Source organism: Esox lucius, chromosome 2 (genome assembly GCF_011004845.1).
Source record: "Esox lucius isolate fEsoLuc1 chromosome 2, fEsoLuc1.pri, whole genome shotgun sequence".
Lineage (NCBI taxonomy): Eukaryota > Metazoa > Chordata > Actinopteri > Esociformes > Esocidae > Esox > Esox lucius.
Window position 1 is genome coordinate 23,969,157 of NC_047570.1, and position 25,430 is coordinate 23,994,586.

Sequence of the window (25,430 nt, forward strand, 5' to 3'; positions counted from 1 at the left end):
AAAGATGGTGGTCTCAACTGTTAGACATTATAGAAAAAAACATTTTAATAAAAGAAATTCATGCTTGAATGTCAATCATATCTTACAAATATTTCTTATGTTCACATATTGTATGCTTATCTTGTAAAATATTGTAATTATTATGCTATCCTATTGAAATCTTTACAATGTTATCCATCTCAACGGTTTCAGTGATGAAGACATGGCGTCTCATGGTAGAGTGATTCATACAAAATGTTTTGGAATTCTGGTCCTAAACAACACATCATCCCATCTACTTAAGGCAAACATTTATGAAGGCAGTGCAAAAGCAATGCAGTCTGAAAGTGATTGATCCTATTGAACAAGCCCCAACAGAGATGAAATTTTCCAGGATGAGTCACACCTGGCTCAGGGGTAGAGAGATGTAGAATGAAGAAAATGAATTTCTAATGGTTAGTCCCTATAGGTCTAATGTGCAGTTCCTTTTATTGTAGCAGAAACTTTCGTACACTTTCCAAGCCCTCAAGTCGTGAAGCTAAAAAGAAAGCAATATCCAGTCATTTGAACTTCATAACCTCTTGAGCTCTTTATCTTATGTAAATTCTTTTTTCAGTTTCCCGACAGCAGCCATGTGCATTCCCTGTCTTGGTGGCTAGGCTTTGGGCAGTGACGTCAGCCGGTTTGTGTTGCTGCTGTTCCAGGAGTCAATGACGCCAGTTTGTGAGGTTGTTGTGAGAATCCCTTGATTGTCTCAGCTCTTTCAGAGAGAAAGGGCTCCTACACAATGCCGTGCATTTACTCCTATTCATCCTGTGCTTGAGAGACTTCAGCCTATTCAAGCCAGGCGGACGCCTCAGTTTGCTATTCTAGCACTGCTCCGCTTTGGTCTGCTCAGTGGCAGAGATAGGCAGAAATATGCTAGCTTGGTCCTTTGCCATGGCAACTTCAGAATTTGAGCATAAAGCAGTTGTCCGGCTGGGAGCTGTAATATCAAACCGTTGTCTTACAAACAAGCACTGCTCAGTACTTGAATTCTACCGTTTAACAGTATGAGGCCGGTCACAAGATGTTCTGATCACTTCCTCAGTCCCAGCCTCCGAAAACAAAATCAAATCAGAAGAAATAAAACAATAGTACAAAATAAAAAAATACAGAGACAGAGAAATTGATAAAACCAAGACAACATACAAATGAGAAATACATGGAGCCCAGTATGGGAGCAGTGTCAGCGAGCTGGAGGAAGATGGATGGATCATGGTCTGGTAGATAGAGGATGGATGTTTGTTTGATTACAGGGGAGCAGCCAAACCAGAGAGTGGGCAGGTGTCTGGATTCAGGGGTGTGTTTCAGGCCTCACAGGCTCTTGCAGGGGTGGGAGCTGACATAATCACTTAAAACTATACAGGGAGGGCATAGTTAAACTGTTATATCAACAGCCTCTTGCCGTGAGCTGCCTGGCTTAAGTGAACAGGAAGATGTGCAGATTGAAAGGAGAACCGTGGTCCTGTGTTCCAGTGATAAGCAGAAGTTCCCTGGAGGCTTCTAGATAATAACAGTCTCCCCTGACTGTGCTTTCTCTAAGATAGATACTGTCTCTGTGCTGTCTCACCGCCCCTTTGTCCCAGTGCCATTCACTAACAGGGCCTCTCTGGGTCTAACTAATGGTCTATTTGGACTTCCCTCAGTTTTTGTATGGCTCATTGTCTATCTCTGTCTCTATCACTCCCTCTACACCCCCCACTAGTGTCTCATAACTTAAACTCTCCAAACGTGCACTGATGTAGTGTAAATGTTGCCTTGTTAGAACAGACATGTCATCTAGGACATAATCAGCCATGACAAAACGTCAGTCTGCCTCTGGTGCCCGGTTATCCTCACATTCATTCACCCTCCTTTCTGTTGTTTACACTGGTTGCACGCATGAGTTGTTGTTTGGCCTGCAGGTCCCTCTGCATCTGATGGATTTGGAGCATAGAAATTATTTTGTATTTCACATGTCTGACAGCCATGTGTTTTTTTGTAGGTGTATGTGTGTGTGTGTGTGTGTGTGTCTTCTCAAAGAAGTAATTTCCTTCATATAAACAGTTTGTGTTATCAAACATCTGAGGGGCCCCAGCCTCTACGCAACCACAGCTGTTTTCAAATACTCTAAAGGAGAAGACAGATCCCCTACCAGTATGTACTTTACCTCCTCCTCTGCTTTTACTACCCCCCACTCTGCCTGTCAGACAAAGCAGGATATCCTGAGTAGTAAAGGGCTGGGAGCTGGGTTAAGGCTTGTATGGTTGCTTGAATGTAGCATCCTTAGCATTATTTGTTATATGCTTCTTAAAGGTAATGGCTGCTCGGCTGTCAAAGCTTAATAGTAGGGACAACCAGGTTGTAAATTGCTGACTCGACCCCCATCGACACATGGCCCACTGTGACAGGAGCATTCAGTGTAGTTGGCTGGCTGGTTGGCCTGCTCTGCATTCACAGAGCCTCACAGTTTTCTCTCTCACAGCTTGAGGTCAAGCGCCTCATCACGGCTGTTGTTTTATGGCACCTACAGTTGCGATAAAAGGTTTGTGAACCTTTTTGAATTACCTGTATAAATGGTTCCTAAAAGACAGTATGATCTTCATCCAAGTCATAAAAATAGATATACATATTTAACAAAGAACCCACACAAATGTTTTTGAACACATTGGTCAAACAAACAGCATAGACCAGAAAACTATCTGAACCTCTAGGCCAGGGGTACTCAAATCTTACCTATTAGGCTCAGAGCCTGCTGGTTTTTTGTTCTACATCATCAATAATTGCACTCACCAGGTCCAAATAAGTCCTTGATTAGAGGGTTGCAAATAAAAAATAGGTGAACTGGCTTTGAGGTCCAGATTTGAAGACCTCTGCATCTAAGTTAATGACTTCTTTCAATGTGGGTAAGTGTTCAATCAATGAGATGGCATCTGTGCCTGGGAAGGATGTGCCCTGCAATATGAAAAACCCACAAAGCTTGGTTACCACCAAATAGATCAATTGAAGTAGAATATGGCACTGGCAAAATAAATATTAGAAGACTCCAGAGGAAGAGTCATTGAAGGCTACATAAGCATTTTCAAAGACTTGGGCCTCCATCAATCTATAGTAGTGAAGTAAAATCAAGGCTTTCTGAAGCATTTGAGGCTTTAGTCAGATTGGGCAAAAAAACATTTTCTTGAGGCTTTTAAAATCACTGCACAGTTGTGACAGCTGCTTGTGAGGAATAAATATCACATTTAAAGTTTATATATAACTTTGTGACAATAGTTTGGCGTGCGCATTGCGAAGGGGAATTAGAATGTGAGGTTTGTATCCCACATTCTTCTTTCCTTTACAGCTAGCTTTTATAAAATGTGCAGTGTCATAGGATACACTAAATGAGAAATTATTTGAACAACAATAAACAATATTGTTTGAACTCAAAACGTTTGCAACACTTCATCTGTATTTGGTCTCACACCCAAACCTGTTACTGATTATGAGTCTGCAAAACGATTTGCTGCCTCGTTTCTGGAGTGAAAATGCTAAATTATTAAATATAGTAACCAGTAGAAGTCGGTGTTGGAATGTCCCAAGCCTTAGAAAAAAACCGCTGAAGCTTGCACAGTATTTTACGAGAGGCTTTGAAAAAAGCATGTGATTTAACGAAACTTTGGACGTCATCAATCACGTGGAATTGTTACACCAATGAAAGCCTCGGCCCTTTCACTTTGATCAGACTAGGCTGACATTTTGAAGCACAACGCAGAGTGTCGGGTTGTGTGTCCCATCGCTAGTCAACAGTCAGACAGATTGTGTACAAATGGAAAGAAGTCAAAGCCACGGCTACTCTCCCTAGGAGATCCCCTCCATAAGATCACTGCAAGGGCACATTGTATTATAGTCAAGGAGGTAGCAAAGAACGTTAAGGTAACAACTAGGGAACTGCAGTCATCCCTTGCACTTTCAAAGGTTTTGTCCTTGAATCCATAATAAGTAGGACACTAAATGAGTAAAACTATGTTTGGAGGAATACTGCATACCAGCATGGTGGAGAGAGATCATGGTTTGGGGCTGCCTCAGGGCCTGAAAAGCTTGCAATTATTAAAGGAGAAATTCAAAGTTGTATGAGGAAATTCTACAGTGGAATATCAGGGTAAGAATCTGTCATCAGACAATTAAGAGGTTGGGTGATGCAGCATGGCAATGATCCTAAACACAAAACTAAATTTACAACATCATTTTCTGAAGTCAGTTTAGCTGACGCCCTCATACAAAGTGATTGCATATATTTCCGACCTGGTCACCTGTGGGAATTGTCCCTACAACCTCTGGAGTAGCAAGTGCCATGCTCCTTCAAATGAGCTACACGGGAAAATGTGCATCTTGGAATGGCCAATTCCGAGTCCTGACCTCAACCCAATTGAAATGGTATGTCATGACCTAAATAAAGCTGTTCACGTAAGTCGTCCTAGGAATATTAATGACCTGAACAGTTCTGTTAGGAGGAATGGTCCTAAATACCTCCTAACAGGTGTGCAGGTCTGATAAGCAACAAAAGGAAACATTTGTTTGAGATTATTGCTGCAAAAATAAGTTCTACAAGTTAACGTAAAAGTATAAGTATTTGGTTAAATCACATTGTGTTCCGAACTATTAGCAACTGCTTGAATTTCTACTGACTAATAAAGTGAAGTCAGGTTTTATTTATGCTTACTAAGCCTTCTGCATCAACATGTTGGGCCCCAACCATAAAATCTGGAATTTTCCAACATGCAGACCAATCTGGAAGATTTTATACTTTAACTATCTACATTTAAATGATAGCTCCACAGGTATTACTGAGAAGTATTTGGATCCACCTCTGCTCTTGACCTGAAAAAGCTAAGGGGCAGCACATAGCATAGCATTAAGATAATCTGACAAGTAACTGAAAGATTGCTGGATTGATACTGGCCGAAAAGGTAAAATCTGGTCTGTCAATGAGCAACATTCATGCTCACTGCACACACTGTGGCAGTTTAATGCAACTTTCCAATTCTAAATTATCAGATTTTGTTGCAAACCGCCATACATTGCCATTCAAAAGTTTTGGGTCACTTAGAAATGTCCTTGTTTTCCTTGAAAACATACATGAAATTAGTTTGAATAGGGAATACAGCAAAATGAATAGGAAATATAGTAATTGACTATATTTTAGAAAGTGATTTTAATATAATAATGGTGTCCTTTGCTTTCGTCAAATAATCCTCCATTTGCAGCAATTAAAGCCTTGCAGACCTTTATCAGTTGTAAATTTTATGAGGTAATCTAAAGAGATTTCACCACATGCTTCCTGAAGCACTGCTCACAAGTTTTGATTTCACAAGCTGTGCCCAAAACAGCTCAATAGGGTTTAGATCCGGTGCTAGCCACTCCATTATAGACAGAATACCTGCTGACTGCTTCTTCCCAAAATAAGTCTTGCATAGTTTGGAGCTATGATTTGGGTCAGTGTTGGTTTGAAGGAAGAAATTGTCTCCATTCAAGCACCGCCCACAGGGTATGGCATGGTGTTGCAAAAATCGAGTGATAGCCTTTATTTAAGATCCCTTATACACTATACTTGTACATTTCCTGCCCTCTTCTATTTGCACTTCTGGTTGTATGCTAACTGCATTTCATTGTACTCTACCTGTACCTATCAATGACAATAAAATTGAATCTAATCTTATACCCTGTACAAATTCCACTTTACCACCACAAAAGAACTCCCAGACAATCCCATTGCCTCCACCCTGCTTGACAGATGGTGTTGTCTGTCTGTGTTCTTTGTCTTTGTTCTTATGACCATCTTAATCTTTTCTTTTTGTTGGCCAGTCAGAGATATGGCTTTTTCTTTGCAACTCTGCCAAGAGGGCCAGCATCCCAGAATCGCCTCTTCAATGTTGATGTTTAGACTGGTGTTTTGCGGGTACTACACTCGAAAAAATTAATGGAGCGTGTAATCACAGTATAACACCAAGTCAGTTAAACTACAGGCACATCAATCTGCCCAGTTAGGAAGCATAAGTGATTGTGAATCAATGTCACCTTTTTTGGTACAAATGAAAGTGACAACAGGGGCACTGGAGAGGCAACAGCAAGACAACCCCCAAAAGGGAATGGTTTTGTAGGTGGTGGCCACAGACAATTGCTCTCTCCTTATCCTTCCTCTCTGATTCTTCTCTAGTTTTGTGTTATGCTAGTGTCCTTGTCACTACTGGTAGCATGAGGCGGTAACTGCAGCCCATTCAGGTTGCCCAGGTAGTCCAGCTCCTCCAGGATGAGACATCCATATGTGCCGTCGCAAAGTTTGCGGTCTCTCCGAGTGCAGTTTCAAGAGCATGGAAGAGATACCAGGAGACAGGCTGTTTCATGAGGAGAGCTGGACCGAGCAGTAGAAGGGCATTAACCCAGCAGCAGGACTAATGTCTGCTCCTTTGTGAAAGGAGGAACATGAGGAGCACTGCCAGAGCCCTTCAAAATAACCTCCAGCGGGCTACTGGTGTGCATGTTTCTGACCAAACTTAATCAGTCACAAGCTAATGAAAGTAGCCATCTAATATAGTTTCTTAGATGCTTGTGTAGCTAACTAGTATGGCAATTACAAAAATGAAGTCTATAAAAATCCTACAATTTCTACTATTACCATTAAAACTGCCATCACTACCACTATTATTTCACAACCATAAATACTTTAACACTAGCAACTATACCACATTCACTTCTGTCAATATTGTTTTCTAGTTTGTCTAGTTTCTTATCAACATTCTTTCATTGGTTTTAGCTAAAGCACTTTGAAATGCATGCCTATAAGAAATGTGCTATAGATACACTAAACAAAATTATAAACGCAAAAAACTTTAGTTTTTGCCCCCATTTACCATGAGCTGAACTCAAAGATCTAAGACTTTATGTCCACAAAAGGCCTATTTCACTCGAATATTGTTCAGAAATCTGTCTAAATCTGTGTTAGTGAGCATTTCTCCGAGATAATCCATCCACCTCACAGGTGTGGCATATCAAGATGCTAATTAGACAGCATGATTATTGCACAGGTGTGCCTTAGGCTGGCCACAATAAAAGGCCACTGTAAAATGTATATATATATATATATATATATATATATATATATTCAATTTGCAGTGGTCTTTTAATTTGAACCCTTCTGTTCATCACTCAAAACCTTTTTTTCCGGAGCTGTATGTAGTTTGAATTTATTTGATAATCCCTTCTCCCAAATGACAAAATAAGAGGTGGTATCATTATTAACCTGAGCCCAAAGGTTTATGTTCATGGTCGTAATGTAGCTGTGTGGTTGGTTTTATTATCTAATGACACAAAGACCAGCCGCTGGCCCCTCATTAAAACAACCCGATAAGAATGACTCCTGCCTACCACGTGTTTGTGACGAGTGAGCCTCATGAATTTCTTTTTCCTTCAGCATTGGATTTGTAAATACAACATGGCCTCTGACTCATTGAACAAACTTCCTGTGTGCCACCGACAGAGCAAGCCAGCATGAGCAGACAGTCTGAGTGGAATCCGACTTCTCATACTGACCTACAAGTGGTCTTTCCAGCAAGCTGTAAAACATGTGCTAGGGATTTCAATATATTATTAGGGTGATAACATTCCACAAGAAAATTCCCTTTTTTCCCAAAGTTTTTTTTTTTTTTAGCAGGTTGTAACATTCACTCAAATGTTGTGAACAACAACTGTAATAATGACCCCAGAACATTCCCCAAACATTCTAATATTACAATGCAAAATTAACATTTTAATATTGCCAAAACAGAATGTCAGTGCAACGTTCTTGCAACATCAACCAAATGTTTATACAGTTACATCATCGTTTGCTTGAGTAGACAGAATGTTTCTGTAATACACGCATTTGCTGCAGTCTAATTCCCCTGAATACATGTTGGTTTTGCTGGGTCTGCTCAGTTCTTCTTGAGATATGAGTAACGTGCACACTGCCCGGTCAAAAGAAGCTTACATAACATAGACCTGGTTCCCTACAGGTTAATATCTTGATCTACATATATTTAATACAAATCATAAGAGACGGCATCAGCGTCCTTTATCATAGGAAGAATGCATTTTGGCTTTACCCCAGTAGGTTTTTTATACTGTTTTGATTTTAGCCTTGTCCTCCCACAACATTTATCATGTCCAATTTGTGATTAAGACCTTGTCTTGTTTCAAAGAGGAGAATGCATGTCAGGCTAATGACTACAGTTGAGCCTGTAGATGCCCAACCCAGAATAAGGAGTTGCTAGAGTATGACAGGGAAAGACAGCCCTGTCGAACATCTTTGCACCGGCCTTTTATGGGACTCCCCATCACTGCCGGTATGCTGCAAACCATACATGAACCAGATGTTTTTTCAAGTCATATTTTAAGTATATTACATATCCACGTATAAATATATTTTTTTAACAATATCCTAGAAAACGAGAGTGAATAGTAGGTTTCTAAGGTAAAATTACTGGCAGATACAGACACACTTGTATCGTTTTCAACTCCACAATGCTGAATGTGCGTTGTCAGTGGAAATTAAGCAGATAGAGTGCTTATTCATTAGAAGTGCTAGACATCACCCTGGCAGTTTTCCATTGAGCCATGGCCAGGCCAAACTGGGAATGAGAAGGAAAATTCTTGAATGTTTACATGTTTGTGTACAGGTTTCTACAGGGTTGAGGTCAATTCCATTTCAAGTCTAATCTGAAAGTTAAACAAATTCTTATACCTATTCCATTTTTTTCTTATTGCAAAGTATAGAGAATAGATGGATTAAGAATTGGAATTTCAGTGTACTTCCTAAATTGACTGGAATCAAAATGGAATTGACCCCAACCCTGATACCGTATACATGATGTGTGGGCTAGTGCACAATGAGGGAAAAACTATTTGTGACAACAGAAAGTGCTTCATGCATGCCACTCTCAAGTGTTTCGTTGTTTGCTATTTGACTGTACTTCTGTCATTATGGTTGGTTCTAGTAAACTCACCCAATCTGTCTCTGCTGTCTCCTCCACAGGACTAGCCTCTGACAGTGCCAGCTCCAGTTGGTGGCTACACTGGGCCCCTCACTTTCTGCCCACTTGCCACTGATGGAACGGGTATCCTGAATACTGGAGGACTCCTTGGCAACCCCTCTGTTCTCCTCTGCCCTCCCAGGCTCCCCTCCTCCCCGTACCCTCTTGGTCTCTCTGCTCAGTTCTGGGCTCATTACTCAACCCTTGTGAGACAAGGAACACAGTAGCTGGCAAGGATGAGCTTGGTCTGCCTGCCAAAGCAGAAAGGAAGATACAAGAGGAAAAAAGACAGAGAGTGAAAGAAGAGAGCAAGTAAGATAAAAAAAACTTTGAACGAAAGAAGAGAGCACCACATTCAAAATGGGGGACAAATTAGACAAATTTTCTTCAGCAGTATGAGCTAGGAGGCCTCAACCAACCTGTCCACTTGGATCTGACTGACTACACACACAACTGTGTCAGGTTCACAACCTACACTACCAGTCATATTCCCTGCCAACCAAATCCTGTTTGAGGTGGAGTGGACAAGTGGAGAGGAAATTCAACAACTTTTGGAGACCAGTGAAAGTTGCTAAAAATGCTTCTTCATTGTTAAATAGGAAACGTTTTAGGAGGGAATTGGACAGGACACCAATACCATGCCGGCTAAAGGGAAGTACCTGTTGAATGACCAGGAGTTGAAGCATGAGGCCCTGTACAGGAAGTTATCCTGTATTAGCCAGTACCAGCTTCTAGTACTGCTGCTTGGCCTCTCAATGCTTTCCTGTGGCGTCCTCATCATCCTTTTCTTCGCCCTGCACCTGGTGAGTGCCAGTGTGTAGCTAATGAAATGTTCAATCGCTAGCTAGCAGCCATGTGGTGTTAAATGACAATGGCTGCTGTCTGTGCACTGAGACCTAGACGTGTGTGTACCTATCTTGGTGGTTATGGAGACAATCGAAGCCGTGACTACGGTAATACTAGGCCTCACATCACAGCCAAGTTAATTACAGGGAAACTTAAATGAATGACTGGTTTATATGACCTGAGGGAGTGTGATGTCCTGGATGAGTTTACAGCCAATAGATAGGGATGGAGATTAGCGCACAAAAAACATATTTGTAATTGTGTCTGGGCTAGTGATGTGAGTTTTTAAATAATAGGTTTTTAAATAGGATAAATTTGTTCGCATTTCTGATGTTCTTAGCGTTGATGGTATGTTTTGTTAGCAGCGGACTTTAAATCTAACCGGCATGCTAGCTAAATAGGCGTACATTTCCTGCACTTTCTCCCCAACTGTATTCAGATTCGACAAGTCAGCAGTACCTGTTTGTTTCTTAGTGAAGCCTGCTCCTTCTCGTCTCGTTAACCTTTAAAGTAATTTTATTCCATCTTTGATTGTATTGCATAATTGAACTGGCAATCTACTTACATATGAAGCTTTTGAATGTAGGCTACAAATGAGCAACAACTGCATGCGTGAAGTACTACAGTAGTCATCTTGTAGCACACGTTACAATAACTCGACTGAGGCTTCTTTTGTTAAATTGCTAAATATAAACAATAATGGTATATTGTATGTAATGTCCGAGTTATATTTTTAATTCAGAAAAAGCATTTTCAGTGTCTTTAAAAAAATAAAAAAATAATAATAATCAAGCAGATCCTCGAATTCTGAAGTCTTTTCAGATATAACAATTTTAGAATAACTGTGCACTCGTTATAATGGACATAGTAAGAAGAGAGTTCTTGATGTTTTTTCCAACACATGGCACGACGCAACGTGGGTCACTGGATACATTCTTTTTTGGGAATACTTGACTGTTGGAGCTGTCCCGAGGTACTTTACACTATACATCAGTGGTTCCCATTCTTTTTCAGCTACTGTACCCCCGACAGAATTTTGCTCTGCTTGGAGTAACCCTGAAGTGCCCCCTCATGTTAATTTCACTGGTAAACCTATGGTGTCATGTGTGTTTTCAAGTACCCCCTGTGGAGAGGCCAAGTACCCCCAGGGGTCCTTGTACCCCTGGTTGGGAACCACTGCTATACATGATGTGACTCCTTGCGCCCCACATCCCGATCTCCTTCCAAAAACCCAGAGAACGAGAAGGCCAGCGGTGACTAGTGTTGCCAGATGGGGAGGTGTATTTTTAATGACATTGTGCGCGCAAAATGGGCTAAGGCGGGTCGAGTTACAGATAAGGTTGTAGAGAAAAAATTGCCTTTGGCCGTTTTATTGTGGAGTGCGCAGATAATTGGCCACTGCCAATGAAATGAGACAACCCTTGCAGTGCCTGCTCTCTTTACCTCTTCTCCCACTAGTCCGGTGACGCTATTTGCGCGATTCCGCATTATAGCGTGTAAATAATCATTATTTAATGCGTTGCTTGCCTAAGATAATGAATGTCGTCCCCAGTCGCGTATCCACTAAAACATTATAATAGCGGAATGACTAGCTTTGTCGCGCCACTATAACTGGCTGCTACTGTTATAGATATTAGGTAGTGTTTAGTTGCAGAATGTTCTATTGCGTTACAGAAAAGTTAATTGCATCGGCTCGGCAAAAACGTATTTCTCGTCTACAAAGGCATTTATATAATTTAATTAAATTATAAATAATTTTGGTCACTACTCTACTCATTTGTTCCTCTCTATCAGCAAAGATGTTAAAAATCGATTTTGACCAAGGAGGATCAAATGTCCAGCAGTTGTCGAGATTAGAAGGGCCGATGAGTGCTTCATACAATAGGCTAATATTGCCATGATTAAAAGTATAATGGTAGAACTATGGGTTCAGAGACCAGGCACTTTTTTTATTGAGATTTATATGGGCTACAAATAGATTTGAAAACATTCTACATTTGTGATTAATCGAGTGACCTCATGAGAGAGGTAGAGATTATGTTACTGATTTAGATGTCTGGGTTTATGGAGATGTTAATTTCAGCATTTTTTGTAATCATGTGTAATGTAGAGTTTTAAAAGCTGTTTCTATGTAGAGCAGTATGTAAGCACTCAGGATAAAACAATGCAGATTCTTCCTTTAGCTTAAATAGGAATGTTACAAGAGTGTTATTTCAGGTCTGAGCTAATACGGAAATGGAAAGTCAATCACTTGGTTGGTCAGGACAGTCAGTCGTTCAGGCAAGTCCACAAAGACATGGGATTGCTTGTTAAAATGGCCTATTGGGAATAGGGTGCATTTGGGGGACACATGTAGTTGACATTGGCAGTGCTTGAGCCAGTCGAGCACTGTTCTTAGTCAGGTGTTGATGCCAAACCAAGTCATGCATTGGCTCTCATTACTACTTCCTCTTAAAGGAAAATTAGCTCTCACTTTCCTGTCATTGTGAGCTTCCAGACAATGATATATGGATAGAGAGTCTCCAATTACTACCAAAGTCAGATGAGTGTCCTTTCTTTATATCTATATGTCTCCATTTGTTTCTCTTTGTCTATATCTCTGTAACTCTCTTTCGCATACACGCACACAGCATGTCTGAAAAAGAAAGATGTCCTTGCTGTTGCTAGGGGCAGAGAGGTGCTGAAGGGGAATGTTTTTGCTGGCGTTTCAGTTAGCCTGTGTAATGCCTTTTGTTAAGTGCAGAGACCTTTGGGGATTAGGTGTCATAAAGTAACCGTTCCCCTCCTCTGTGGATAGACCTACCAATTAGGGGGTATGCCAACAAACTGGTAATTTAACAGAATAGTTGGGCTCAGATAGGAGAGAGTCTTTTAAGGGCAGTGTTGTTTTTAAGAGTCATGAAGTATTCAGAGAACTCTGAATACTTTCTGAGTGGTCCTCGTTTTATGTAACAATTAACCGTTAACTCACCAATGGGCCCTGGATTTATTTTTCACACAATTAAATTTTTCCTTTTTTCCTCAAAGAAGTGATCTGATTTAAGTTCTATACCACAGCGTATGCAGTCATCTCTACATAAAAAAAAAAAACTAAATCTGATGCGATCAGATGAAAACATTCACTGGGTCTGAGTAGATCCCACCCCGGTCATTGCTTTTCAGATGACATTTAAATAGGAGGGGAACAGAGGCAATCTATTCTCTTATTTGTATAGACTTGCTTTACTACGTCCTCCTACCATGTGAAAATAAATGAGAAAAGGATATATACAAGTCTCTTGCAGGTTGACTTAGTGGTTGGGTCTGCAGTTAAATGTGCTTCACTTCTGAAAGACCTTCACTTCTGCAACCATGGAAACCAACATGGTCAATATACAACGGTGAGATGGCCTTCTTGGATCAGGGATTTTTACAATCATTCCCACCGTCCTTGGGCTCTTTCATCTTGCTACCTTGCTTTGTCACTTACAGTCATGCATACACGTTTGTGCAAGTGCACAGTATACACACTAACACACATCTATATCTGAGCCTCCCTCTTCTTCTCTCAGTGTAAGTTAATCAGGAAGACACTGTGGCCTCTAGCTACAGGACATGAAGCTGAGAAATACGTGCAATAAGCATGAATAAACCACTGTTGAATTAGGTCTTATGAGTACTTAGGACTTACTCTAGGTATGCCATTCCTTTGATTTCAATAACTTTTTGTTGACATTTTAATTTGAAAAGAACATATATGGGGAGGGCTGTCAAATTTTGTTTAAGCTTTGGAGAGGGTTGTGTTTTTTGGGGGGGAGAGGTAATGTATGTTTTTTAATTGTTAACATTTGTCATGTAGTAGGTTTAACAATATAACATTGCTTGTTTGGACTAAAATTTTGTTAAACTATTGTTTTTATATCTTTACATTATAAGCACACGAGTGCTCACACAGCTGTAAGCTTTGTGCAACTCTTCCAAATGCATCTAGTGGGAAAACACCTTTTTCAAAGCACACTACACATATGAGTGGTTTCTTGTTATAGAAATATCTGAAGTGTAGAAACGGGTGATCTAATGATACAGTAACTAGCATGGGTTGCTGATATCACCAGACGGGTGCCTTCACCAGTTTGCACAAGGCTTAGCACAAACCTTGTGCAAACTGGTAAAATTTCAGGTTGCAGTAGTGAGATACCCCCATCACAGAATATGAGCAAATGTCTCCCTAAAAGCCAAAGTGTTCCTTCTGCTTTCAACCCAACCCTTCAGGATGCAAGGATTTGCCACATTGAGAACCCGGGGAGTAATTATCCCTGTCTTGCTCAGGGACAGAACGAAATATGGTAACAGGTCATTTTTAATGTTCAAACCATCAGGGTGATGGTCCTTATATACTGAACTCAGTTGTTTTGTAAACCCTAAGCTGAACACAAGGCTGTAAATCACACAGTGATAATAATATTGTTATCCTTGCTCTACTGAGAAAATGTAAGGTTTAGTGTTAGGCTTTGGAACTACTCATGAAATAAACCAGGTCCCTGTGAACCTTTTTGCTGTTTACTGCCATTTATCTCTGATGAAATTGTGGCATACGTTGAACCTGTACATAAATATAATTAAATTATGACTTTGTCCTAAATATCTAATGTATTTGTTCATTTTGTGTCTGGTTTCCTAGAAACGAGGGGTTGTGGATCTAACCTTACTACATTTTGGTTTCTGCCATGCTTGTTTTGATTTTTCTAAAGTGAAATGTTGCATTGAGGTCACAAAAAACTAAAATAGAATTCAAGTAATTGAACAAAGTTCAAATTAGGTGTTTAATGGACACATCCAAAACAAAAAGTTGCTTTTGTTGGTTAGTCACTCTGCATTAATTGCTGTGTAACACTTCAAAGCCTCCCATCAGAGAACACATTAGTTACTGCCAGGTTTTAGTCTTTGCTTTGTGTGTCTGCAATGCTCGACTTTACGGGGCTGTTTTTAGATTTGATATGGCTTGAGTGCTATCTGAATGTGGAGTATAATGTAAATTCCCTGATTGTGATTCAGTGTTTGTTCGGTTGTCCCTCTGGTTTCAGAGTGTGGAGGTGCACTGTGCGTTTGTGAGCGTGGTGAGCTGCAGCCTGTGTGTGTTCCTGGCTGTGTTCGTGCTGGTGTGTACAGAGACCCTGACTCAGCGCTGGAGGAAACCTCTGGGGCTGGTGGTCTGGGCCACACACCTCACTATGGGGTTCACCTTTATCTTTAGTGGGCCGGTTATCCTGCCCTGGGACCAGGTATACACTTCCTCGCACACGTACACAGTTACGAGCACACACACACACACACACACACACACACACACACACACAGAAAGGTTACTTGACAAAGTGGCTTTCATGATAAAAATAATAACGATGTTTGAAGTCCATTCCTTTGTCATCCTCCTCATCTCCAAACCACCCACCTGCTGGATCAGCATACATTATATAGAGACATCCCCAGAAGCATTAGTAAGCTGTTTGACTATTACTGTTTGCCGATACACTGTGGTGACAGCTGTCGCTCAGTAAAGCTAGTAGTTCTTTGGGTAGTGTTGTTATCAACACTGCACCAACCAAATTCTTTGGTTTCACCCATCTCTAGCAATCTGAGATGCACAGAATGTTTCATTTGATATCAGTCTGACTTATATCTCCTTTTTCTTCTTTAGGTTCCCTTCTTCCTGTTCATCATCTTCACTGTATACACCATGCTACCTTTCCAGATGTGCTATGCTGTGGTGCTCAGTATAATCTCCTCACTGTCTCATATCATAGTTGTCACTCTATGCCTCACAGTGTTTAGCAAAAATCCCAGCCCCGGTCTGGCCAATCAGGTTTGTTTATACATGAGTTACATTATCTCAGGGTGATTTATGTCATTATGTATGTTCTGCTTTAGAGAGTTTTCTAAACACAGAATGTATCCCTTTATGTCACAACGTGTGTGTGTGTGTGTTAATGTCTCATGTATCACTACTGTAAGTACTATCATGTGCTTGTTGAATGTTGTTTATATGTCCTGTATGGAATTTTTAACAACTCAATGCATATTTCTGCGTAAACAGTAATTTAAGCTAGGTTCAGCTAGGTTTTAATGAATTTTCTTCTCTGCCTAGCTGCTTTCCAATGGAGTGGTATTTCTGTGTGGCATTATTGTCGGGGCCTTCCATAAGGTCTTAATGGAGAGAACACTAAGACAGACATTCCAGGATACACTTCGATGTCTGGGAATACGCATGAAGCTAGAGATTGAAAAGAGACAACAGGTCAGAACATTTATATTTTTCTCAAATGCTCACCTATGTTTTGTGTTAGTTATCTGACCTTTATTCAACTAGGAAAGACATTTGAGGTTATAAACTTTTTGGCAAGGGTGTCCTGCCAGACCTGCCAGAAGTCCTGACAATCCTGGGCTGGTACAGAATCATGGTGTTGTTATTTCTACTGATCAGACTTAATTTTTTGGGCCTTAAAGTATGAAACACTAATGAATGGTTATGAATATTGATAGCGTTTAAAAAAGCCATGACTGCGCGTGTGTGTGTGTGTGTGTGTGTGTGTTTGTGTATTTATTCACTTAGTGTAAGAACATCTGCATTGTTATTTTCTAGGTAGAATTTATCCTTACAATATTTCAATATGATTATCAAATCCCACTCAAATTAAACTTTAATTTAGTGTTTTTTTTAATTGATATGTCTTTGTGTCTTCCATTAGTCAGAATAGGTTCCTGTTTCAAAAGGATTTTTAACCATTATTTTTTCATTTGTTATGATGGTTGCTTAGGAAGTGACAACACACTCCATGAGAGAGAAGATACCACCAGCTTCTCTGTTGCCTAGCAGGACAGAATGGAATTATATAATCGTTAACATTTGAGCCTCTGTTCTACTCTGTTGAATTTGAATTAAGCCTGGAAAAGGAGCAGTGCCAAAGGACAGTGTTTCCCAATCCTGGTCCTCGGGACCCAAAGGGGTGCATGTTTTTGCCCTACCACTTACACACTTGATCAGCCTATCATCAAGTCATTAATTTGAATAAGGTGTGTGAGTGCTAGGGCCAAAACTAAAATGTGCACCCCTTTGGGTCCCGTGGGCCAGGATTGGGAAACACTGCCACAGGGTTATCCAAAGAGCACAGGCACCACCAAGAGTGAAAGAGAGAGGGTAGGAGGGGTGCCTGAGAGTGTTTCTCTCTCTGTCACACACACACACTCTGCCCTATGTCTTGCTCTCTTTATGTGCCTTTCTCTCTTTATGTGCCTTGCTCTCTTTATGTGCCTTGCTCTTTGGCTAACCCTGTGGCAATGCTACTTTTTTCAGGCTTAATTCAAATACAACAGAGTGCTCACTGTATCACACTGTATCACACAGTACAGGCAGAGAAAACGTTGCCGTTGTTCTCTAGGCTGAGTCCGATGTAATCTGCCAGATCAGTTACAGCAGTGATTCGACTACACCAAACCGATGCTACTTCATGCAGAATGGTTTTCCATGCTTTATGGTTGGTGGAGAACCTGCTCAAGTCATTTGAACCACGAGGTGCTACTGTAGTCCATCTGGGAGAGTGTGTAGGCCTAGGACTGCATAGTTGGACAAAACAGCCTGTTGATACTGGTCTTGGGTCAGTTTTGTGTTTTTCTTATTAATGGTTAAAGATGCAGTCTGGGACTATTGTGATTTTTTTATTTATTTTTATCTTCCACTTCGGGGTTATTGTGTAGTATGTTTCTATGTGCTTAACCTATAAGATACATCACTGTCGTACCTGGGCGCATATAGTCACAAGACATAGTACACACTTTTCAGAGGCCCATTTTGGCATGAGAGCTCCACTTTTATAAATCCAGGAATGCATCTTTAAGGTTACAATTTGGGAAGGGAAAATTGATCCAAGATCCAGTGAAGCAACTTAATACTGCCAGAACATTATGTGTAGAGGAAGAAGATGTGTCCAGTGTCTCTATTGCATAATGGTGAAAAATAACTATGATGGAGTCAGTAGGGATTGAAGAAGAAAGATTCCCCCTATGAACTTTGTAGATTTTCTTCTCATCTGACTCTATTCCATTCCAGTGGCTCCCGATGCAATGTTCTCTTTGTTGACTCATTGTGTAACCAGACTGGCAGCGGAATGATTCTAAACCTTTTAACAGTAATCTGAGTGAATAGGGCCCTTGTTAGTGCAGTTAACAGATCAGCAAGACACTCAGACAGCTGGTTGATAATCAGACTGGGTTTCTCACAGACTGGCTGGATTCCTGACCTTTTGTTTATCAGACTGTGTTAGTGTGGCTGTGCTTTCAGGTGTGTGTCTTGTGTGTTGATGATAATTTGTGTGTGTGTGTGCTTGCGTGCAGGAGAATCTGCTGCAGTCTGTGCTTCCGGTCTACATTTCCATGAAGATGAAGCTGGCCATCATGGAGCGCCTGCAAGAATGCAAGGACAAAGAAGAGCAGCAACGACTTGTCAAAGACAACAATTTCCACAGTCTCTATGTCAAGAGGCATGAGAACGTCAGGTTCAGTACAACAATAATCTGTCATGTACTCAGACCATCACTATGATACATAAATCATGTGCCAATGACCTGTTATGACTGTTTTTTCCATATCAGCCAATCAAATTCCAATATCAAACAATGAGGGTGACTCCAGACAGAGGAACTCTAAGCATAAACCTAATCTTAAACCTAAACCTAATCTTAAACCTAATCTTAAACCTAATCTTAAACTGAACTACTTTCAGGACAAGAAACTCCCTTATCCCCATTGTAAGTGCCCTCACAATACATGAGCTAAGATCATGTTTGAAAAAAAATTACATGTCTGATGTTTTCCCTTAGTGTTTTCCCTTAGTATCCACCGAGTTGATAATTGCAGCACTGGTAGAGAGGTAGAGAGAGAGAGGGAGGTAGGTAGAGAGAGAGGGAGGTAGAGAGAGAGGGAGGTAGAGAGGTAGAGAGAGAGGGAGGTAGAGAGAGAGGGAGGTAGAGAGAGAGGTAGGTAGAGAGGGAGAGGTAGGTAGAGAGGTAGAGAGGGAGGTAGAGAGGTAGAGAGAGAGGGAGGTAGAGAGGTAGAGAGAGAGGGAGGTAGAGAGAGAGGGAGGTAGAGAGAGAGAGGGAGGTAGAGAGAGAGGGAGGTAGGGAGGTAGAGAGAGAGGGAGGTAGAGAGGTAGAGAGAGAGGGAGGTAGAGAGGTAGAGAGAGGGAGGTAGAGAGGTAGAGAGAGGGAGGTAGAGAGGTAGAGAGAAAGGGAGGTAGAGAGGTAGAGAGAGAGAGAGGTAGAGAGAGAGGGAGGTAGAGAGGTAGAGAGAGAGGGAGGTGTAGAGAGGTAGAGAGAGAGGGAGGTAGAGAGAGAGGGAGGTGTAGAGAGGTAGAGAGAGAGGGAGGTGTAGAGAGAGAGAGAGGGAGGTGTAGAGAGAGAGGGAGGGAGGGAGGTAGAGAGAGAGAGAGGGAGGGAGGGAGGTAGAGAGAGAGAGAGGGAGGGAGGTAGAGAGAGAGAGAGAGAGGGAGGTAGAGAGAGAGAGAGAGAGAGGGAGGGAGGTAGAGAGAGAGAGAGAGAGGGAGGGAGGGAGGGAGGTAGAGAGAGAGAGGGAGGGAGGGAGGTAGAGAGAGAGAGGGAGGGAGGGAGGTAGAGAGAGAGAGAGAGAGAGAGGGAGGTAGAGAGGGAGGGAGGGAGGGGCCATTTGGACTGTCTGATCTGAGAATGCTTTGTGAGGATCCAAGGGAGTATCATGTGCTGCTGTGGCTCAGTGTGATACTATGAATGATAGACCAACAAGATCCTTGTAATTACACAAGACACTTGTCATTTGACATGTTCTTTCCAAGGAAACACCTGGTTGATGTCAGTCAGAGTTAATGGGCGGCATTGTGGGATATCTTTGTTCTTTGGTCTGGTCTCCCTGGGGAGCAACAGGACCTTTTAATGAGGGCTGACCTTGGCAGCCGTTAGTGGGACACTGCTCACAGCACCCTGGTAATGAGCTAGTGATTACGCAGTGGCGGCAGGATATGTGGCCACACGGGTCAGGTGCTCTGGGTGGGGGATAGGGCTTACGCCAAGCTTAAAGCACTTCCAATCAGTATACTGAAGTAGACCTTTTGGAGCCAAACCCCACCTCACCACCTCCCCTTCTCACTGTCTTCAGGTCATATTTTACCGCCTGAACACCTTTATTATGTCACTTCTCAGTTTGTTTTTCAGTACCCAAACTCACCCTCAACATCCCTCCTTGGTCTGCCTTCAGTTTGTATTTTATAACCCATCCACACCATCTTGTCTTGGCCTAGTCTGCCCACATAGGAAGTTCACAACTTCCAAAACGTGTACTGTATTGAATATCACTGGGCCAAACCCCTCCAATTTTTGCCACTTGTAACTACTGCCCGTATAGGCCCTCCAGCTGAGATATATCACCTCACCTCAACACTACAGTAATGACATTTCCAGCTGAGATAACACTACACCTCAACACTACATTAATGAAATCTCCAGCTGAAATATATCACTACACCTCAACACTACATTAATGAAATCTCCAGCTGATATATATCACTACACCTCAACACTACATTAATGAAATCTCCAGCTGAAATATATCACTACACCTCAACACTACATTAATGAAATCTCCAGCTGATATATACCACTACACCTCAACACTACATTAATGAAATCTCCAGCTGATCTCCAGAAATCTCCAATGTATTTCTCAGTTGAGTATCCATGCGTATAAGAGATTTCCCTATATGCCTATTTTCTGCTCTGATAGTGATGTCCTAAGCCCAAATTTCTGGAGCTGTTGTTAGTTTTGGTGCAAACCATCCTAATGAACATTTCCCTGGCATTTCTCTTATTTCAGTATTCTGTATGCTGACATTGTGGGCTTCACCCGATTGGCCAGTGACTGTTCTCCCAAGGAGCTAGTCATCATGCTCAATGAGCTTTTTGGAAAGTTTGACCAGATTGCCAAGGTGAGTTAGTAATTTGTGTGCATGTTTTGGTAATGCATATTTCACATTCTGTGTGTTGGTAATGCTTCATGGACGTCCATGCGTGTTCGTGTGTGTTCCTCAGGAGAATGAGTGCATGAGAATCAAGATCTTGGGAGACTGCTACTACTGTGTTTCTGGCCTGCCTGTGTCTCTGCCCATGCATGCCAAGAACTGCGTGAAGATGGGTCTGGACATGTGTGAGGCTATCAAGTGAGTTCAGAGGAGAGTCGTACCACTCTTTTACACCACAGTAGTGGCTGTTGATATGGTCTGTCCATGTCAGTGGAGACCAGGAGTGAGCCAGTCCCCAGGAATGTATGTCTGTCAGGTGTTGTGGAGAACTGGAGGATCTGTCAAAGAGAGCCTTTCTCTCGGCTCCCTTCTGCCCTGCCAAAGTCAGGAGAGTGCCAACTAAAGCTCCATGATGGAAAACATGAACAAAGGACAGCGTTAGTTTAGCTGGCTCTGATGTAAAATCCCAGGGACTACTGAATGAACACACACACACACAGAATTAATTGGTTCTGCCCCCATCCATCAGACAGGTGCGTGAGGCCACAGGTGTGGACATCAACATGAGAGTGGGCGTGCACTCTGGTAACGTGCTCTGTGGCGTGATTGGCCTCCGCAAATGGCAGTTTGACGTGTGGTCACATGATGTCACCCTGGCCAATCACATGGAGTCTGGAGGCTTACCTGGGTATGTTCTTTGAGTTTACCATGTGATTTGGGCTTGCTGCCCTGCTCAGATGTTACTGTTCTAAATTTTCTCACTTACTAGTCTCATGTTGCAACATACCTTTAACATTCCACAGAGCCTGGTCCTCAAGGCTAATACAGTGTTGATGCCACGTTGATGTTCTGCACCTTTTAATATGTATTTCAATATGTGTATCAAGAGTAAGCAAGAAATGACACCTACTCCGTTTTGTCAGTTAGAGGAATAACGCTGAACGTACCACAACTGAAGTAGCTAGTCTGTTTACTTATGTTACACATGATGTTTGCAGAAAAAGTACTGTGACATTTTACCGACCACTGCAGTATAAGGCTTGTGCATGCAACTAGAAAGCTGAATACATCTCAGAAATGTAACTTTGACCAAAACTACCTGTAAAATGTAGGAAATAATCCAAAAGTAATGTACAAGGAAGTTATAATTAAGGAAAGATTAACTTAACGTTAACTAATAAGGCTAACAGTGGACGGTGGAGTTCTGAAACATGAAGCAGCGGCTGGAGCATGACGAAACAGGTGGACAGCTACTGGTGCTGAAGATAAGCCTAATTCATTTTAACAATTGACTCTATGAACAATAAGATGGTGTAGGTAGAACATATTTCATCCCAGTGAAGATGAGCTATGCCTACAGTGCTTTAATTGAAGGGGTAAGTGCCATATCAATGGAAAACGCTGAGCTGAAAGGTTCTTTTAGCTTTTCTATCAATTAACAGTGCTCAGTTCCTGTTATTTGTCAAGATTGAACCCACAGAAGATGCAACTTTAACTTGCTTTTGATTTCCAATTTGTAGCTTTTAAAATGTGACGCCCAAGGCCGAACCCTAGTTGATCCCTACTCGACATACACAGTGATATTGGCTAGTGAAATATTTGTGTTCTCACGACCAGGCGGGTCCACATCACAGAGGCTACCCTTAAGCACCTGAGCAAGGCCTATGAGGTTGAAGAGGGGAATGGTGGCTCCAGGGATGCCTACCTGAAGGAGCTCAGCATCCAGACATACCTTGTCATTGATCCTCGGGTAACCTAGCTTTTACTTCCGGGATCCCTGATTAAGGTCGTATGTTGTGAGAGAGGTTGCACTTGGTCAGCCTTAATGCCCATGTCTGTGTGCGCTGTCCTCAGTCTAAGGACCAGGCTCTGAACAGTCGCAGCATGCCTAAGCCTCGGGTGAACGACGGGCTGAAGATGCGGGCGTCCGTGAGAATGACCCGTTACCTGGAGTCCTGGGGGGCCGTCAAGCCCTTTGCCCACCTGCAGAGCAGAGAGGGATACACTGACGCCATGGTTAATGGGAAATCACGCTGCAAGGTGAATGCTGGCGGTACCATACATTTGTAGTGATAGAAGACTAACAAGCATACTTATATTTATGTAACATAAATAGTACTTTTAACAAATCAGATCAAGCGTAACTGGTTTAAATGTAGTGCAGTAAATTAAAGCAACAGTATTTATTTCAACTATGCCTGTTTTCCAAATTCTTCATTTCCTTGTTGCTTTGCACACAAAGAAATCTAAAAACAATTGTACTATTTTTCTAGGACATTCCCCTGCGTCCAACTCCCTGCTCTAAGATCCCTGAAAGGTAAGGAAGGCATACGATGTATTTTCAGATGACTACTGTAGAGTCCTGCATCTGCAACATGGGGTTATGTTAGACTCTCCTTACTAATACCTCATATATAGCATCTTATTTGAGCCCAGTTTACTACAGCAGGAATATCACCCTGCAGCAGAAGGACATGTGATTTTTATTCATCAGATTTTTATTTCACAGTTTTGATGTCTCACAACAAGTAAATGTTATGTTTGGTGCAAACCCAACATGGCACCTAATGAGTATCATACCCACTACCTACACATCACCTACAGAGTATCAGGCCTACTACCTACACATCACCTAACGAGTATCAGGCCTACTACCTACACATCACCTAACGAGTATCAGGCCTACTACCTACACATCACCTAACGAGTATCAGGCCTACTACCTACACATCACCTAACGATTATCAGGCCTACTATGAAGCATTAGGTTGGCAGCATAATGTAATGGGGATGTTTGTCATCATCAGAGACTGCAGCACTTGCATTTACGTTTTAGTCTTACCCAGAGTACCTTAATTAAAGTAAGTGCAGGATAGCCGTGAAAATGTGCTGAAAAGTCCTTGAGGTACCCATACCACACAGCTAAAGCTACAGCTAAGGAATAGAAAGGTGAATGTCCTTGAGTGGCCCAGACAGAGCCCCGACTTTTATCCAATCCAAAATATGTTGCATGACTTGAAGATTGATGTCCATTGATGCTCCCCAATGAACATGAAAGCGAGTAGAGACCTATCCAAAGCTATTAAGCACAGTTATTACTGCCAAAGGTGCTTCCTGGGATTAACTCGGGATGGAGACTTTATCAATAATAATACTTCCATAATGCATTTTTAGCAGTAGTTTCATTTCACAATAATAACCACATTCTGTGTGGTGTGTAGATATGTAGGGGGGGGGGGGGGGGTCCTAATTTAAATACATGAAACTGCTTGAGGCTCTAACAGGATGTCACTTTGAAAAAAGGGGTGTACTCCTTTGTACAGACTTAACATTTTAGAAGTGGAAATTTTTTTGCAGCCTTTTTTGTTTGTGTTTTTTACAGATTTCCATTCATACAATGGTGTAGGTTTATGTAGGAAGCTAATTTATATTTACCAAATGAAAACATCAGATGTACCTACAAATTAAGCTAGCTAGCTAGCTAGCCTGTGGTTACTACTACTCATACAGGGCTAGTAGAATATTAACCCAAACTACAATGCCAGCTAGTGACAGTATCGTCTTTTCAAATATCACATATCACCAATTTTGATTTACTGCCTCTGATGTGGTATCGAATTCCTATGTTTTTTTAATTTGTATTCTTGAATTGTTTTATTCATTTCTATGTTTACAACCTTTAATGATTTATATTCATTCTACAGAAGACAGACATTTGTTGTTTGATGTGTCAATATAAAAAGACAAAAGAACATGTCTCCTCACCTACCCACAATACTTTATATAGAGTGCCAACAGCGTCATTGTGTTGAATATGTATATCTGTCACTGTTGGTCTCCGGCAGCTTTGATGAGTCTCTAGAGGAGCCCTTCTCCTTGCCTGCCCCTCGGTTCAGCACCTATAAGTGAGTGGAGCCTGGCTGGCTCACAGCACAAGCTCTCCCTTCTGACTGGAGGAGATTCTTGATATTTTACCAGCACCACTAACCTCCGACACCTTTCTTAGTTAACATTTCCTACTATCCCGCCTATAGAGCTGCATCAGAGATTCAGAGGCATTTACAAAGCAAGCAGGGCATGGTAACCACTCATTACTAAATGTTTGAGTCCCTTATTGTTTTCGCACTACAGTCATGTGCTTTTATAAACGTTGTGTGTGTACCCTGATAAGCCAAAACATTATGGCCTGCTGCTTAATATGCTGTTGGTCCTCCACATGCCGCCAAAACAGCACCAACCTGCCAAGACTCTACAAGACCCCTGAAGGTGTCCTGTGGTATCTGGCACAAAGACATTAGTAGCAGATCCTTCAAGTCCTGTAAGTTGTGAGGTGGAGCCACCGTGGATCAGACTTGTTGGTCCAGCACATCCCACAGATGCTCAACCGGATTGAGATCTGGAGAATTTGGAGGCCAGGGCAACACCTTGAACTCTTCATTATGTTCCTCAAACCATTCCCAAACAATGTGTGCAGTGTGGCAGGGTGCATTATCCTCCTGAAAGAGGCCACTGTCCTCAGG

The 25,430-nt window shown here is 41.7% G+C and overlaps 1 protein-coding gene across 7 annotated transcripts in view; it reads left to right on the plus strand.

Annotated features, from left to right (window-relative positions):
* The window catches only part of adcy7 (adenylate cyclase 7), a 65,914-nt gene that overhangs the window by 29,387 nt on the left and 11,097 nt on the right, over window positions 1–25,430 (plus strand). For 2 of the 7 annotated variants that reach the window (XM_034288218.1, XM_034288219.1), the window contains exons 2-13: window positions 9,050–9,850; window positions 14,957–15,154; window positions 15,571–15,735; window positions 16,018–16,167; window positions 18,261–18,421; window positions 20,766–20,877; window positions 20,981–21,108; window positions 21,440–21,598; window positions 22,528–22,660; window positions 22,765–22,950; window positions 23,184–23,227; window positions 24,756–24,815. In XM_034288218.1, coding sequence (XP_034144109.1) covers window positions 9,686–9,850; window positions 14,957–15,154; window positions 15,571–15,735; window positions 16,018–16,167; window positions 18,261–18,421; window positions 20,766–20,877; window positions 20,981–21,108; window positions 21,440–21,598; window positions 22,528–22,660; window positions 22,765–22,950; window positions 23,184–23,227; window positions 24,756–24,815 — 1,661 coding nt within the window. In that variant the 5' untranslated portion in view covers window positions 9,050–9,685. Of the gene's footprint in view, window positions 1–9,049; window positions 10,001–13,193; window positions 13,274–14,956; window positions 15,155–15,570; window positions 15,736–16,017; window positions 16,168–18,260; window positions 18,422–20,765; window positions 20,878–20,980; window positions 21,109–21,439; window positions 21,599–22,527; window positions 22,661–22,764; window positions 22,951–23,183; window positions 23,228–24,755; window positions 24,816–25,430 lie in introns of those variants that run through there. The other 5 variants (XM_020053930.3, XM_020053948.3, XM_020053939.3 and 2 more) reach the window with 5 other exon arrangements.